The 14,530-nt window shown below is 50.8% G+C and overlaps 1 protein-coding gene across 3 annotated transcripts in view; it reads right to left on the bottom strand.

Annotated features, from left to right (window-relative positions):
• LOC147882435 (DHBP synthase RibB-like alpha/beta domain-containing protein) overlaps positions 1 to 14,530 on the bottom strand; it is a 68,632-nt gene that overhangs the window by 34,666 nt on the left and 19,436 nt on the right. For all 3 annotated transcript variants that reach the window (XM_087400692.1, XM_087400694.1, XM_087400693.1), the window contains exon 2: positions 2,894 to 3,009. In XM_087400692.1, coding sequence (XP_087256818.1) covers positions 2,894 to 3,009 — 116 coding nt within the window. The remainder of the gene's footprint in view (positions 1 to 2,893; positions 3,010 to 14,530) is intronic.

Genomic DNA, 14,530 nt, shown 5'->3' with positions numbered 1-14,530 from the left:
CTGATACCAATGTAGCGGGAGATAGACTATCCTCACTTTCTCTCCTGCTCAATACTAACTGCATCTGCACGATGATGCACTCAATACACAAAGTGATGCTGTGGATGAGAGTGAGAGAATCAAGGGGAGAGAATGTAGTGGACCTCCGAAGAGGAAATAGATACAACTGAATAATGAATGCCCAAAGGGCTGAATACAACTGTATGAGTCTGAAACCCTCACTGCAAAACTGGAAGACTAGACTACCTAGAGGAGGTGAATCCTTACTAGATTCCTAAAGAGGATGAGGCTACCCTGCTAGTCTTCTGCGGGGAGGCCTAGGTGCTGCTTCACTGAAGGTTGGAAGGCTTGAGGTGGGATGAGAAATGAAGGCTAAGGGGCTGCCTTTTATAGGCTCCCTTGGGCCTCAAAACTGACCGACCAGCATGGCCGACCCTACTACTGTCCACCGACTGGGCTGCCGGTTCTTTGATCTTACCACCACGTACTCCTACTATCTGTCGGATATCTCTAGAACTTGAGCCTGCGTGCTCCACCTCGAGCGTATGTATACTTTCCATCCTTTGACCTCAGCTTCTTGCTGCCCTAGAAGACAGCCAAGATACCAGCCCTAGTAAAGCTCACTCTGCAGCCACTCTCTGAACTTCTCTGCCTCCACGAAGTAGGCCTGAGGGTGTGTGAGTAGCTGCTCCTGCTGCTCGCCAACTTGCTGGACTGCTGCAAACACCCTCTTATATAGGGCACAAGGCACTCCACAAAAACCGACTGGCTGCCCAATCCTGGCCGACTGGAACAGGCCGATTTTTGCCTCCTATAAGTGGGGGCCCAGCCCCCCTAGTTGTGTGCCTGGCCCCCTCCACCACACTTATAAATAGGGCTTCTCCCCGGTGCCAACAAAAAGGGGGCGGGGGGGGAAAGAGGAGGATGGAGAGCAAGGAGGCAAGGAACAAGATTAGGGAGTGGAGGGCTAAGTAACTCAATGGGCAGGCTAAGTGGCTTGGATAAGGGGGCTAGGAAGGGGCACCTCCCTTAAGCCTGGACCCAGAGTGGAGTCAAGGGAAGGGCAGGAGCCCTATGGCACAATCGAGAAACTGGATCTACTAGGACATCAAAGAAAACCTTCCCCTCAAGTGTCTAAGACTGACCTAAGAGGTCTCCCTTAGCCTGCTTCTCCTGTGTCACGTAGGCGGACGAGGGGCCCACCCTTGCCTACTGGCGGTGGCATGCACGGCATCTACGGTTCTTCGCAAACGAGCTTGCCTAGCTTTCTTCAATCTATCTTAGTCCAAGCCACATCATAAGACTCAGCCCAAGGAGTCTAGGTCGTATGTTTTTGTTTATCTGGGGGTAGAGGTTTGACAGCTCGGCCCTCCCACTGCTATGAGGCAGTTGCGCGGAGGCAGTTGCGCGATGGCTCTACATATACTGCGTTGGCAAGCTCTTGCAAGGTGCCCCATCTGTCTACAGTAGTGCAGGCATTGCCTTGGGAGGCCAAAAACCCCGACCCTCTAACGGAAAGTGCCCCATCCTAAGTCTTCAGGAAGACCTCCTCAAGCAGTACCTCTAGTCACTCTGCTATCGCCCTAAGCCGAGGAACACCATCATCTGCCAGACTGAGGCTGTTGTGGGCGGCAACTGTAGCGCACTGTGGGGTTTTCCTCCATTAGAAGATAGAATGGAGCGATACTCCTTAGGAAGGCTGGGGAACTTGAGGGTCGCTGGGAGGCATGGAGTATAGTGTGTCGAAGCAATGTCCCCCTTCTGGTTGATTTACTGCTTACATCCCCTTGAAGCCATGTTACCAAGGGATAAAGAACATTAGATGAGGGCCAAGGAAGATCAGCCTTGGTGACATTGGGGGATCTTAGTTGGAGAAGAAAGGCCCTCTCCTGTAGATGGTGACCTCTTGGATATGGTCGCCCTCTATTGAACCTAGCTCGAGAAGAAAGGCCCTCTCCCATAGATGGTGACCTCCTAGATATGGTCGCCCTCTATTGAACCCGGCTCCTCACAAGTGTGAGGCCTACTATGCAGCCCACCAATGATAGATTCTGCAAGGATTGAATTGCAATCTGCTTTGTTGCTTGTCCTCTGGGAAGAGGGAAAAGGGAAATCCAAATCGCTTGGGGAGTTGAGGGAGCTGGCATGAGAGTCCCTCTAGCCAAAACAAAATGTCACCACTCAGATTAAATCCCAGAAAACAAATGAGAAAACTGCTCTTGCTAGCCAAAAGGAAGAGGCGATGGGCAGGGAGGATGGAGGAAGAGGCAGGGAGTTGGAAAGAGGAAGAAAAAGGGGGGGCTGCAGATTCAGCTCCGGGGGGGCTGGGGCCTCAAAAAATTGAGGCTGGAGCTCCCGAGCTGTTCAGACCAGGCTCGGGAGGGAAAAAAGGGGGGGAAACTGTGGGGGGAAGGCAAAAAGGGTGAGAGGAGGCAGCGGGGCGTCAAGGAAGGTGGGGGGCAAGGCGCAGCCACAGAAAAAGGGAAGCGGGGGGAGAAGGCACAAGGGTCGGTGGGAAGAACGGGAACCATGAGGGGGGGCAGCACCGAAAGGCAGAGCGGGGGAGGAAGAGGGGATGGCAAGGCGGGGCGACGCAATGGCCTCAAAGGGGCAGGGGGGGGGGAAGGTGGAGAGGAGTCGAGGGGGCTGAGGGGAGGTGGAAGGAGGGCAGAGGTGGGCTGGATGGGAGCTGTTAAGGGGGAGGCTACAGAGAAGCCAGGGAGAGCAGCCTCAAACACCCCCCGAAAAAAAAAAAAAAGCTACATCTCAAAGGCTCTGATTCCAAAAAGGCAAGGCAGTATGAAATTGCGATGCAGACTTTAATACGTCACCCACACGTCCACCACACAATAGACGTAATTCTTTTCTTGTTGTTAAGAGGTTGGAGACGAACACAGTATCAGTTGGAATGACCCCAACGGCTCCATCCTTGAGCAATCTGATGACTGGCTCCAGTTTCCAAGCATCAGCGACAAAGTTATCGAATCGTACGTATACTACGTTTGTCACCTGCTAGACAGAAAATGAGAAACTTGTATAAGCCTTTAGATACATACTCAAAATATACAGACGGGGAACAAGGAAAGAATGATTCTCAATCTGCAGCCATATTCATTAAATAAAAAAATCTCAGACAACAAGACCTAAAATAAAACCACCAATATATTTTTAGATGTATCCAGGAACATGGCCAAAGTCATCTTCTAACAACAGAACAGACTCATGACAGGTCATCTGTGATGTGGGAAACAGAAACTAATCACTTATAGCAGGGACTAGGTACTATAATATCCCATTGACATCATTAGCTCCCAAACATGTTCTCACCAATACATATCCATGCATCCACACACAATGCTGAAGACATAACACCGATTTGTTAGGCATGCCAAAAGAAATTGCCACCATTAATGACCCACAAAACCCTTCTTGGCCCTAGTCACAATTGATAAAGAAACTGTAGAGTGAAAACGTCATCAAATGGCTCATCACAATATGAAAACTGTTGCTTAAAGTTGTAAAAAATAGCCACAACTAGGAGGACATTCTTGTGCAATTGTTCCATATTATTATCAGCAATATCTTCTTAATTGTCCCATTGAGAATACTAAACCATGAATATTTCTTCCAAGTATTACATTCTGCTTCAAGGAGCTCTTGCTTCATGTGCTTTGCTGTACCAAGACTAGGATCAAGTTTGAACCCATTTGTGAAGACCCTGGTGTTTGAGACCCTGGACAGAGGGGCTTTCAAGCAACGTGTGGAGACTTTAGGCTTGGCAGGGCCGTGCCTTTATTATAGACAAATGGGCTACTTGGCCAAGTCATGGGCTTGCTTGAGAGCCACCAGTCCTCTCAACCTAAGGGTAGTTGAATTCCAACAAGTTGGGGGGAGGAGAGTCACCCCTAGGTCGCGATCCCCGCAGCCCCCTTCGTCTCAACCCCTTGGGTTTTGGACAAGAGAGGAGAGCAAGAAAAGAGGAAAGAGGGAAAGCCAGCTCGGTACAGGTAGTAGGCAAGGATGAGACATCAGGTGATGCCTTCCCCACAAGATGAGCAGATGGTGAGGCTGGTCGTGAGTGCCGTTCCTCTTTGGAGATGGGGAATTTCTTCAACCTCCCTTCAAAAGGTTCGTAGCTAGACCCAACGCCAGCCCCCCCTGTAACGGGGTTCCCCCGACCCTATTGACAAGGGATCCTAGGGCTCGGGTGTGCCCTTGGATCTACACTTGATCCAATGCTCCAAATTTGAAGTAGCCGTGTGGCATGCATGCTCCAATGGCGAGGAGGCTCGATGGCACCAAAAGGCCAGGCAAGCAATGGCCCTAACGGGCAGTCGATCAATCGGCAGGCTCAACGAGAATGACCATCGGCGGGTGCCTCCTAGGATGGATATCATGACTAGCCATAAAGGCTAGGGCTACCATGGACCAATCGGAGGTGGACTCTAAATTCACTGGACCCAGCAGTAGAGCACGCAGGCCCACGTGGTAGCTGACTTGGTAGCCTTGGGTGGCCGGCGAGTGATAGTGGCAAGCTGGTAGCAGCATCATTGCTGACTAGGCAGCTCTGACAAACAAGGCAGACGATAATTGGCAAAGGGACGTGTAGGAGGGACAACGTGACAATAGGCAGACCGCGTACAAAGCCACATCGCAAAAGCCGATATCAGGAGACCCAATGACCACGGTCAGTCAAACGTGAGGTTTGAATGGGGCAGCGAATCAAAAGGAGACACATGTCTGGATCTAACGGCCGAGGTGGCACGCATCAATGGCCACATGAGGTCGTTTGAACCACATACGATATAAGCCTTCGAAAAAACAAAGAGCCAACTCGGGAGTTACACACAAAGAACTCCAAAGAGTCCCAGAGCTGAAGAGTGTGTCGTTTGAAAGAGTTCAAGTAGCCGACCATGAAGCCAACATTCGGTCGAACCTTGTAAGCCAAGGAGTCAAGGCAAGGATATGCGGGGGAGACGAGACCACAAGGAGATTTCGGGCAGGAAGCTCCCAGTCGAGTGAAGGAAATTAGTGTGCGTTGTGTGGCAGTTATATCTTCTATAATCTCAGGGCCAACGGCTTGTTGACCTAAATATCAAGGAACATGAACTCCTTGTATAGCCTAATATTCGTGTCTACTTGCTCGAAAATGTCGTTCATAATGAGTGTGGGTCGAAATAAGCGTTCTGTGGCGTAGAAAGTGAGTAACGGGATCTGCGAAGAGTTGTTCACAACGAAGAAGATAGGTTGGTCAAGTTGGAAATGTGAGCGTAGTGGTTTCCGGTGTTTCGTCGTTGGAGGTTGAAGTCTGTCCACCCGTCCGGTAGTCGACGACGAAGAAGACGACAGAAAGTCTCCCGTCTATCTGTGGTCGTCCGGTTAACATTAAAACTAGCTAGGGCGGGTAACTAGATCAATAGCTCAAGGACTTGGCCCATTGATAGAGCTATCCAGTTTGGAACAAAAGGTGCCATGTTCGACTCTTGTTGACAACCCTGTGTGCACACGTGGAATATTCTAGAGAAGATTCCCCTAACACGAATATGCTAATGATCTTCTTTAAGCCTAAGAAATCCGAACCATATGAAGGTGCCCGGGATGTGAAGGTTCTGGAGAACTTCTGCTACAATATGACACAATACCTCTCTTTGGGGAAGATTACTGAGCCCAAAGAGCAAGTTCTACATGCTTCCACCTATTTGGCCAACGATGCCAAGCAATGGTGGCGAAATTTCAAGGAGGACGAGCGGCTCCTATGCAACATCTTCACCATCGAATTGTGGGAGGACTTGCAGAAAAGACTCAGGCTTCAATTCTTGCCTGCCCACGTTGAATGGAACGCAAGAGATGCTCTAAATAATCTCAGACACATTGGAACCCTTTGGGAGTTTATCAAGCAGCATTTGTCATTGATGCTTCAAATCAAGGAGATGTTGGAGACCAACTGCCTCTACTACTTTATCACCCGTCTCAAACCCTAGGCACACGATGAGTTGATGAGGCAGCAAATGAAGACTGTAGCAAAGCTTATGAGACGTCCGACCGGGTTGGCAGGAGTGCCAGCACCAACCTAAAGGAGGTAATTCACATCCCAAACTTTCTACGGGTCTGTGTGTCCCAAAACAGAAGGGCAAAAGGCACCTCAAGCGCTTGTGGAAGGATAGGAAGCAGTTTCAACCTATGGGAGGATCTTTTGAAGCTCAACCTAAGGCATTGCCTGCCCCTAGTTAGAAAGGGAAGGCCAAAGCCACTACTACGCAACCAAACAGCAGCATTCCTTCAAAGGCCTCAAGCAGCAATTATGGACCTAAGGGCAGTGGGTGCTAATATGTACACGTGCCCACTATGGCCTGCAATTGCCCTACGCACCAGAGTTTGCAGAAAATACAAAAACAGCCCAAAGAAGGTCCTCACAGACCATCACAACAGTGTAGCTACTAGGAGCCATGAAGCAGATGTGCCCCCATGAAGCAAAGGTGGCCATTTGGTTGATGTTCATCACCGCTAATATTAATGGGCGGATCGTAAGGCTATGATTGATAGTGGTGCAAGCCACAATTTCATGACGCCTGTCAAAGCCAAGGAATTGGGCTTGAAGGTTGAAGAAAGAAAAGGTAAGGTTGTGGAGATGGTGAATGCCCTTGGACAAACTATAGCTCGTGTGGCCAAAGGAGTAAGTGTCAAGGTTGGTAGAAGCACCAGTCGAGCTGAATTTTCCGTAGTCACAATGGATGATTTTGAGATTGTGCTGGGACAAATGTGGCTACGAGATAACTATGCCTTGATTAACAATTGTGACGAGCAGGAAGTGCTACTATGCAAGCCTGAAGGTTGAGAGATCATTAACGCCTTTCGAGAGAAAGGACCCAAGTTACCACAAACATTATCCGCCATGCTGCTTAAAAAGGCCGTGAAAAAGAAGCAACCCACCCTCCTTGTGCTTATTCGGCAAACAAACGAAGATACCACTTCAAAGGAAGCCGAGCCCAAGAAACTGTGTTAGAGGCCAACATCTACTGATGTCACCGTAGACAGAGAGGGCCTTGCTTGTGGGTGTGCTTGCCCAGTGAGTGAGGCTAGCGTAGGTAGAGAGAGGGCTTTTGTTGTGCGTGTGCCCGCCCCCATGAGGGTAGATCTACTTGTGCTGGCAGGTGCCTTTGGGGCAGGAGACTAGGCCCCAACAGCCCCTCGTATAGGGTGTTGGGCCGGCCCTATCACCAGGCCTGGTCAGCCATTAGGCGGGGGGGCCAGTCCCCTTATAGAGCTGCATAGCAACCTCTATGTAGAGCAGGGGCAGGTCAGGCCTAGAGGGCTGTTGCCCAGCCTTCATATCAAGTATGGGGGCAGAGGCAGCCTGGTTGGCCCTGTTTTAGGGCAGCCCTAGAGGTGGGTCGGCCCACATACAACAGTGGGGTTGGCCCCTTATGTGCAGCTGGTCGATGCCCTAGCAGGCTGACCGACTTTTTTTTTTTCCCCAAGAAAGAGACTTCTATTAAGTAAGAGAAAAAACCCACGAGAGCAAGCTCAAAGCGGAATACATCATGAAATCATGAGGATAAATAAACCCCCTCAAAATGAGGTGGAAAACAACCAAGGCTGAGGCTGAAAGTGCCACCTCAACCCTGTAGGAGTCTCAGAGAAGAAAGGAGAATCCTTCCATTCCCTGAAGAAAGAAGCCCTCCTAGCTGAGGTTGCACGGGAGTCTCCTTGCATACTCGTCCATACGGCCATCAAGGTATGTATGGTGTTTGTCCAGGGATGAGTCTGAGTTCCCTCCAATGCCTCTTTGCATTTGGCTCTCCAGATATGCCAGGCTGCTATGCTCGCTAGAATCTCCCAAGAGGTATCCACAGAGGCATGTACATCTGCAAAAGGAAGGTGTGGTAACACATCCAAAGAACAGGACTCAACCTGATGATGTCGAATCAAAATGGCCCGAGAGTCTCTCATAGAATACCTAAGGCCCTGTAAGAGAAAGCCATGCCACTGAGCCCCATGTCATAAAGAATGGGGAATAGGCAAAGTGACTGAAAATCCTGGCTACCCCCATCCAAATCATCCTCGCCTGTCTGCAATCTCATAAGCAATGCTGAATAGTCTCCAAAGCAAAGAGGCAACGAGAGAAAGTAGGGTCGGCTCTGAACCTGGATCTCCAAAGGTTCACTGCAATCCCACCATGGATAGAAAGCCAAAAGAAAAGAGTGATCTTTCTATTCCTGTGGGATTTCCAAAGTCTCTTCCAGAAGCACCTCTGCAAATCCGCAGTGATATCAAATGTCTCCCAATGAGGAACTTTGAAAGGTCTCCAACCTCTACTACTGAGCTAGAATCTCCTGGCGTTACTGACCGTGTAACGAAAGAAGGGGATGCTCTTCTCTCAATGCCCTGCATCAATCCACTCCCACTCTCCAGGGTCCCACTGCAAATACCTAATGGGAACTCCCCCGTAGAGCCAAAGCCTCCAAGATCCAGTGGAGAGAAGCCGAGGGTCTGGGTCGAGAAACCACTCTGAATCTGATCCTTGCACCAAAAGACCTACAACCCTGATAGGCTGAAAAGCAAACTCAAGCAAGATGTCCTCTGTGGACTTGAGCAATCTGCCACCATCATGTACACTAAAAACCAAAGCATCCTCATGTGCATCTTGAAAGGCCAAAACCTGAAGAGGAACACCGCCTCTCGTAAAAGTACCTGCCCAAGTGGAAGAGGAACACTGCCTCTCGTAAAAGTACCTGCCCAAGTGGAGCAAGTGAGTGGCATATCATCTGTCTACCCAATCCGCTGGAAGGGCTGCCTCAATCTGCAAGACCCTCCCTGCACTCCCTCTAAGATGTCCTGTCAACTGAGATTTGGTCTCCTCTGGAAGCCTACGGAAAGCTTTCCATGACTCCAATGATGAGGCGGGTCTCCTCTCCCACCTCGACCACTGCATGTAGATTGAGTCACCAAGTGGTCTGCCATGATCATCCAATGTACTGTCATTTCACATGATCGGTTGCCTATCAATCTCTTCACGAGAGGAAGGGGGAATCCTCCAAAGAGTGTTCCTAAAACTGGCCCATGCTTTCAGTATGGCAACCATGGGAGGGGACAAAGATGATCTGAGGTGTGCTGCGGTGAAAATCCACCTAATACTGCCCATCCAGTCTCCTCCTGAAGAAGGTGTGCACGTCTGTATGCTACTGATACAAAAAGCCTTCCACAGCTCCTGTCCTGACATAAGTCCCCGCACCACCATCTTGCAGAGTAGAGCTTTGCAATATAAATCTGGATCAATAATATTGAGACCCCCTTCTTGTGTAGGTAGGATGAGGGTCTCCCAAGCCACCCTGGCTACCGCACCTGCTGTGCCATCAAGCCCACTCCAAAGAAAATTTATGATCGGTCTCCTGAGCTGAGTGATGCAGTCCCTAGAACGGCACCAGCATGAACAAACAAACCAGGCCGTGGCCAAGAGGAGCTGGTTGACCACCACAACTCTAGAGGCAAGATCCAGCTTGGATGAGCTCCAAAAAAGGAGCTTCCTCCTGATGCTCTCTAACACGGGAGCAAACTGCTGCGTGGAAGAAATATCCAAGCCGACCTGGCAACCCAAATACCTGATTGGCACACCCCTCTGAACCCAAGAGAATCCTATGTCAAGCCCCCAAACTAGAGTGTCCTCATCACTGATCCAAAAGCCATTGGATTTATGCCAATTTATCTGTGCCCCTGCCACCAAGTAAAATAAATTCAATGCTGTCTTGAAAAAAGTGAGCGTCTGTGGTGTGGCCTCCAAGTAAACTATTGTGTCATTTGCCAACTCACTGTCAAGTAGCTCCTCTTCCCTTCTAATGGCAAGTCTCAGCCCAAAGATGTCAGCTTGAGATCTAACATAGATACTCATAGCTTCAACCACGAACAAAAAAAGAAAAGGAGCAAGGGGGCATCCCTGACAGACTGATTTGGAAATCTGAAATCTCTCACACCTTACCCCACCAATAAGTACCTAGCTGTGGGCTGATCTGTACAAAGAGGAAACACCTATGATCCAAGCATCAGTAAAGCCAAAACGTAGAAGGGTGCCCTCCAAAAAACCCCAATCTACTCTGTCATAAGCTTTCTCAAAATCCAAGAGTAGAATGGCTAGATTCTGGCCGCTCTGCATGGCCCACTTTGAAGCTTCCCAAAAAGAGAAAATGTTATAAAAAATGCTTCTGCCATGCACAAATCCCGTCTAAGTGTCACAAATAAGATCTAAGAGAAGGGTCTGCAATCGGAGGCTGATTGCCTTGGCCAGAATCTTGTAACATGTCCCCAAAAGTGTGATAGGCCTCCACTGGGACACTAAATTTCTGCAACCTCCTTTCGGGATAAGGTGGATGAGACCCTCTGTGAGCGACCCGAGCATCTCGCCAGAGTCCCAAATGCCCTACAGGGCTGATGTAATGTAGTCTCCAATCATATCCCAAAATGCAATGAAAAAAGAAGGGGTGAAGCCATCCGAACCTAGGCACTTGCCCTTGTGAAGGGCTGAAAGTACAGTCCTGAACTCTGTGTTGGTGAAAGGTGCATCAAGCAAAACATGCATATCCGATTTCACCAACAAAGGGATGCTCTGCCAAATAACCTGTCTAGCATCCTCTCTATCCTGTGTGTCAGGATCTGCGGTAAGAAGGGTGGCATAAAAATCTGAAGCTATGTGCATGACGTCATCTAGATCTGTCTGTAAAACCCCATGTGAGTCAATAAGCTAGGATACACTCTCTCTACTATGTCTAGGGCCAAGAGTAGAGAAAAAATGTTTATTGACTCTGCCACCCATCTGAATCCAGAAGGACTCCCGTGCATGAAAGGCATACTCTGCTCTCTGATCAAGCAATATCTACTGATGAGACCTTGCTGCAGCAAGGCGCTCCTGAATCCAAGCATCTGAAGGCCGTTTCTGCTCTTTCCTCTAAAAAGCTGCCAACTGTTGGCGAACACCAATCTCACGTCTGAGAATATCTCGCCTGCTGGTACAAGCAGCTGAGTGGTAGAAGTCGCTAATACCAAAAAGGACAGCAGCTACATGTGATGGAGATGGCTGCCCACCCTGGACATGAGAAACCCATATCTGCAGGGCTGCCTCTGTAAAGGTCCTCCTCTGTGTATAAGGCATCTGGAATCATGATGCTGGCAGACCGGCCTCTCAAGTGAGGCTCTGAGATAGCCAGCACAACAGGAAAGTGGTCTGAAGTGTAAACCCCACCAGCAATGCATACCGATCCACCTCCTTCTAGTGCCCAATCATCTACATAGAATCTGTCAATGCGTGCATGAATAGGCATCTGATGCCTCCTATTCGACCAAGAGAACAGGAGAGACCGTGGCTGAATAAGAAAGGCATAGTCCATCCAAGTATCTCTACCATAGTAGTGAAAAAGGAAGGCATCCCAAGCTGCTCTCTCCAAAGAGTGAAGTCTGCCTTCTCTATCCCCTTTTCTGCCTTCTCTATCCCCTTTTTTGTCTGACGGTAACTCAAACATGTTAAAGTCACCTCCAATCACCCATGAATCCGCAATGGGGGCCCAGGAGAGCAAATCCTTCCACATAATGACACATTCCCCTCTAATGTTGGAGGCATACAGGTTAAGGAAACCAACCTTACGCCCTCCAATGAGGAGAATAATCCATTGAACCTTAGATGGGATGACTCCGTGTCCAACAACTAAGGGGAGAACCGACTGTGAAACTGAAATAGAAGTGTCTCCCCTAGTGCCCAAGGCAAGCGACCAAAATGTATGACTAGAAAGCAACTTGCTTGACTTGGCACAATCTCTAGAATCCAGTTTGTGCTCCTGAATAAATAAGATATCAATGGAACCCCCAGTAACACCTGAATGAAGCTGATTCCGGATCAGCTGTCTGCGACGGCGATGTGGGCGCTACCTAGGCCCTGTATGTTCCAGCTAACAATCCTCATCGACGGGAGGATGTAGAGTAGAACATCTTACCCGACCTAGTGGCGGAAACAAACCCCTCAACAAGGGAAGACCTCTTGCTCGAGGAGCGAGGAATGGAACCAAGTGGCGGAAAATCAACAGGGGAAAGAACCTTGCCACCTGATGCCCTGTCAACAGAAAACCCAATCACTGGCTCACCAAAAGTAGAGGGCACAAACTCCTCCTCTAGGAAACCTGAAGCATCTGCCAGAGCTGAAAATGAGTTCCTGTGAATCATGCCAGACACCGGAGTGCGAAGAATCCCTTCTGAGGGAAGAGAATCAATAGTGTAAACCATCCCCTTCCCCTTGTCCAAGGGAGGAAGTGAGGACTGCTCTAAACGATCCTGTGTCTGCACGGCCGCGGAGACCTCTACTGCCTCGGGGAGAGTGTTTGGCAGGCTTGGTTCCAGGGGAGAAGCTGCAACCGGAGAGGAGGTCGAAGTTGAAGCGTCTCGGATTGTGTGAGGTGAGACTGGAGGGATAGCACGAGGTGAAACAGAGTCCACTAGTGTATCCTCGTGAATTGAAGGTGAAATCTGCACACAAACCTGAACATACTGGTATGCGACAGGTGCCCCTGCACGTCGGGAGGCACTGGAGGTAGAAGGTGGCGGTACCAAAGGAGCGCTTAGTCGATGAGGAGCACTCTGGCGAGCTGTACCACCACTCTGAGGAGGATCGCCCTGTCGAGGTCGAGGAGCAGGTGCTGGACGTACCACCCCCCTGCCGAGGCCGAGGAGCAGGTGGTGGACCTGTACCACCCCCCTGTCGAGGCCGTTGGGTAGTGGCTGTACCAGAGGTCTTCTTCCTGGGGCAATCCCTGGCAAAGTGTCCAATGGTCCTGCAAATCCTGCATTGGTCCTGCCTGCCTGCAATCTCTACTCTCTGGCGAAAAAAGGAACCATCAGGGCGCTAGATCATAACATGCTCCATCGTGAGGTTAGGATCCATACGGAGGACCCTAACTCTAGGTAGCCCATCAGCCTTGGTTGCCTCTGCTGCAGTCAATGGCAACCCAGGGAGGGGTGGGATCTCAGCAACCGCGCCGAAATGCTCCCTAATAACAGAAAGAAGTCGATGGTAAACCTAGGGAAGCCCAGGAAATCTAATGAAGAGCGAAAATATTTCCTTATCTGCCTCCACTGGGTTGAAACCAATATCGAAGGCATCAAAGAAGATCTTCATGTGTCCCAGTTGTAAAAATTCAGCTTTGAGCACAGTGCTCACAACCTCTGGAGTGTCAAAAACAACCTGGAAAAAACCTCGTCCCAAAAGACGAACATCTAAATGGCGTGGAGTGAGGTCTGGGGGGAGAGCCGCAAGCATCCAGTCTCTGGCTTGGGATCTGGAAGGGTGAGACCTGAAGATGCGTGCGAGTAACGTTGTAGAGCATTCAATCTCTACGTCCTTCTTAAGCTGCTGCAACTCGTCTTCAGAAAAAGTAATGGTTTTCGCGGCCGGTGGAGGTGGAGTAGGATTGGCTAACGGAATATCCATCGCCAATCGAGGTGAGGAGGCCAATTCAAACACCTTTGAAGCTCTGTCCGCTCCAAAAATCACTGCGGGAGAAGGAAATAAGGGGGAGACAGGAAGAGGGGGAAGGGAGGAGAGGAGAGAGCTTAGGAGAGGAGAGGACTGAGTCGGGGGTTAGGGAGCAGGGTAGAAGCGAAGGGGGAAGAGGAGAGCAAGGAGAGGCACGGGGGATAGGGAGTGGGGAAGACGGAGGGGGGGGTGAGGCGTAGGAGAAGGGGGTGGGGTAGAGGCGGACGGAAGGGAGGAGGGTAAGGGTGAGGTAGAGGGCGGGGAAGAGGGAGGAAGGGAGCAAGGTAGAAGGCGGGGGTAGGGAGCGGGGAGGGGGCGGGGTAGAAGGAGAGGAGGGAGCGGGGGTAGACGGCGAGGAAGGGAGCGGGGAGTAGAAGGCGAGGTAGGGAGGGGGTAGAGAGGAGCGGCTGAAGGGGAGGGGGCGGGCTGAGAGGGAAGGAGGGCGCGGGCTGAGAGGGAGAGGAGAGGGAGAGGAGAGGGAGGGGGCGGGCTGAGAGGGCGTGGAAGAAGAGGCAGGGAGGGGGCGGATTGAGAGGGCGTGGAAGGAGAGGCAGGGAGGGGGCGGGCTAAGAGGCAGGGAGGGGGCGGGGTGAGAGGGTAGGGGGCGGGCTGAGAGGGAGAGGAGGAGGGAGGGAGGGGCTGAGGGAGGGGGAGGAGGGGCTGAGGGCGAGGGAGAGAGGGAGGGAGGGGCTGAGGGAGAGGGGGCAGCAAGGGAGCGGGGAGGAGCAGCAGCCCAAGTACCCGCTGACCGACTTGGGGGGGGGCTAGCGGCTATATATGTGCCTCCCCCCTCCCCTCATTTTTCATCCCATGAAGCAGCATATCACATCTCTTGCAGGGCCTGGCAGAGGAGCCGAGCCAGCCCAGTTGTGCACTTGAGGAGCAGGGTAGTGGAGCAGTTCATCCACTCCCTTGTGCTCCCTTCCACTTGGTCGTTGAGCTGTTTGTTCTCAGCTCTCGAGCAGCCCATTGTTTCCGAGGTTTTCCCCCAATCGTAGCGGGGTTTTCTCTAGAGATCACTTG

The sequence above is a fragment of the Dipteris shenzhenensis genome, chromosome 29, assembly GCF_047967505.1.
Source record: "Dipteris shenzhenensis isolate YYH24624 ecotype China chromosome 29, Dip_SZ_1.0, whole genome shotgun sequence".
NCBI lineage: Eukaryota > Viridiplantae > Streptophyta > Polypodiopsida > Gleicheniales > Dipteridaceae > Dipteris > Dipteris shenzhenensis.
This window is presented reverse-complemented; position numbering and strand designations above follow the sequence as displayed.